Source organism: Sinohyriopsis cumingii, chromosome 14 (assembly GCF_028554795.1).
Source record: "Sinohyriopsis cumingii isolate HCF-2022 chromosome 14, ASM2855479v2, whole genome shotgun sequence".
NCBI classification, from domain to species: domain Eukaryota; kingdom Metazoa; phylum Mollusca; class Bivalvia; order Unionida; family Unionidae; genus Sinohyriopsis; species Sinohyriopsis cumingii.
This window is the reverse complement of record NC_142974.1, coordinates 117,287,189-117,289,089: the sequence shown is the minus strand read 5'-3', so window position 1 is coordinate 117,289,089 and position 1,901 is coordinate 117,287,189. Positions and strand designations below refer to the sequence as shown.

The 1,901-nt window shown below is 36.2% G+C and overlaps 1 protein-coding gene across 1 annotated transcript; it reads right to left on the bottom strand.

The window, feature by feature from the left end:
* Positions 1-620: 620 nt before the first annotated feature.
* Positions 621-1,636, bottom strand: LOC149784673 (uncharacterized). Its single transcript, XM_089933027.1, has one exon. The coding sequence runs from the start codon at positions 1,634-1,636 to the stop codon at positions 1,091-1,093; it is 546 nt and encodes a 181-aa protein (XP_089789153.1). The 3' UTR covers positions 621-1,090.
* Between the last annotated feature and the right edge of the window lie 265 nt (positions 1,637-1,901).

The following is a 1,901-nucleotide window of genomic DNA, read 5'->3' as shown; positions in this document are numbered from 1 at the left end:
TCCCAAATGTTTGGATTCTTGACTATGGCACGTTAAAAGAATGATTTACTCAAATGGCACGTTAAAAGAATGATTTACTCAAAAATCAACGAAACACACAAAATACTGTCAAAATGCGACTCAATTTGCATCGAGACATTCCAAATACACGGTCATTTCTTTTAAATGTTAAGTTCCAACTGTTCCTGCAGCCATAGGAAACGCACATATCGAACAGCAACGTAACCATAGCAACTAAGGCAGACTAGGCATGCATTTCCGATATTAGTTTCAAAAACGGAAAGATCGAACCAATTATAAAGACTGGGCTACCAAAATATAAAGTAAAACGCATGATCAAACGGCAAAAAGAACATTTTAGAAATAAGCAATACAGAACCAGATAATAATTTTTCATTACTGAGTGTCCTTAATAAAAAAAATAGTGGACTTGCGGCATAATTGAGTGTCCTTAATTAAAATTGTGGATTTACACATTATTGAGTGTCCTTAATAAAAATTGTGGATATACACATTACTGAGTTTTCACAATGAAAATAGTGGACTTACACATTACTGAGAGTCCTTAATAAAATAGTGGACTTGCACATAATTAAGTGTCCTTAATAAAAATAGCGGATTTACACATTATTGAGTTCCCTTAATAAAAAGAATGAACTTAGGCTATATCAAGGCTATATCAACAGAAAGATCTCTCCACAAATATTTAAAATGTTACTTTTTATTACCAACAAATCATGGCTCTCTAAACCCATCTGTGCTTCATTTTATTCTCATACATTTCCAGACGAGACCTTCCTGTGACCTCATAACTGCATCATAAACAATTTCCCACAAATTTCACATTGATATTGTTTGTTAATAGTATTTTCGCGCGTCTGTATGGTTCCATGAGTGTCTCCCGAGGTCTCGCTAAAAAAATCTCCACATACTTCGCTTTTCGATAGGTTTTGTTATAAAGTGTCTTGTCTCCCTCAAATTCACGGGGAACGATTTACCCGGTTATTTGCATTTGTATAGTTCGGTACCGTTGTGTATTCTCAACTCGATGAATAACACTGAGGCCTGCCTAAAGAATTTTCCAACAATTTTAACATGTTTTGTCACGTTTATGTAGCTTTCCGTGCTTTGACAAAGCAGATCGCTGGCTAAACGATTTCCCACATGTTTTACATTTGTACCGTTTGACGCCCGTGTGTACGCTCATGTGTTCCTTCAAGTGCGAATTGCAGCTAAATAATTGTCCACAAGTTTCACAGTTGTATGGTTTGTCACCAGTGTGTACTCTCATGTGCACGTACAGATTAGATTTCTGTCTAAATAATTTCCCACATATTTCACATTTACATGGTTTGTTATCGGTATGTGTCCTCTTGTGTAAGGACAAACTATAGCGCTGGCTGAACGATTTCCCACACGTTTCGCAGCTAAATGGTCTCTCCCCAGTGTGTATCCGCATGTGTTTTGACAAAGTTGCGCTATGGCCAAACGATTTCTCACATGTTTCACATTTGTATGGCTTCTCGCCAGTGTGTGTCCTCTCGTGTGATGACAAATTGTATTTTCGCCTAAATAATTTGTTACATATTTCACATTTGAACGGTTTGACTTCAGATGGTATATTTACCGGTTCCATTTTACTGCAACCAAACAATGGTGTCACTTGTGTTTGGTTTGCCAGTTGTCATAGTACTTATCACAGCGTGAACTGCCAAATGCAGATTGTATAAATTTTCATCTAATGCAACTGTTGCGCTATAAAGAGCAGTTTGGTCCGACTGTCCTTCTAAAACAAATGTTTAACAGAATTTTAGAATTTTGTATAATAGGCATGTTTAATTAGATACAATTAGATGTGTTATCCGTTTATTTAATTAACGTTGATTGCAGGCTGAAATAAA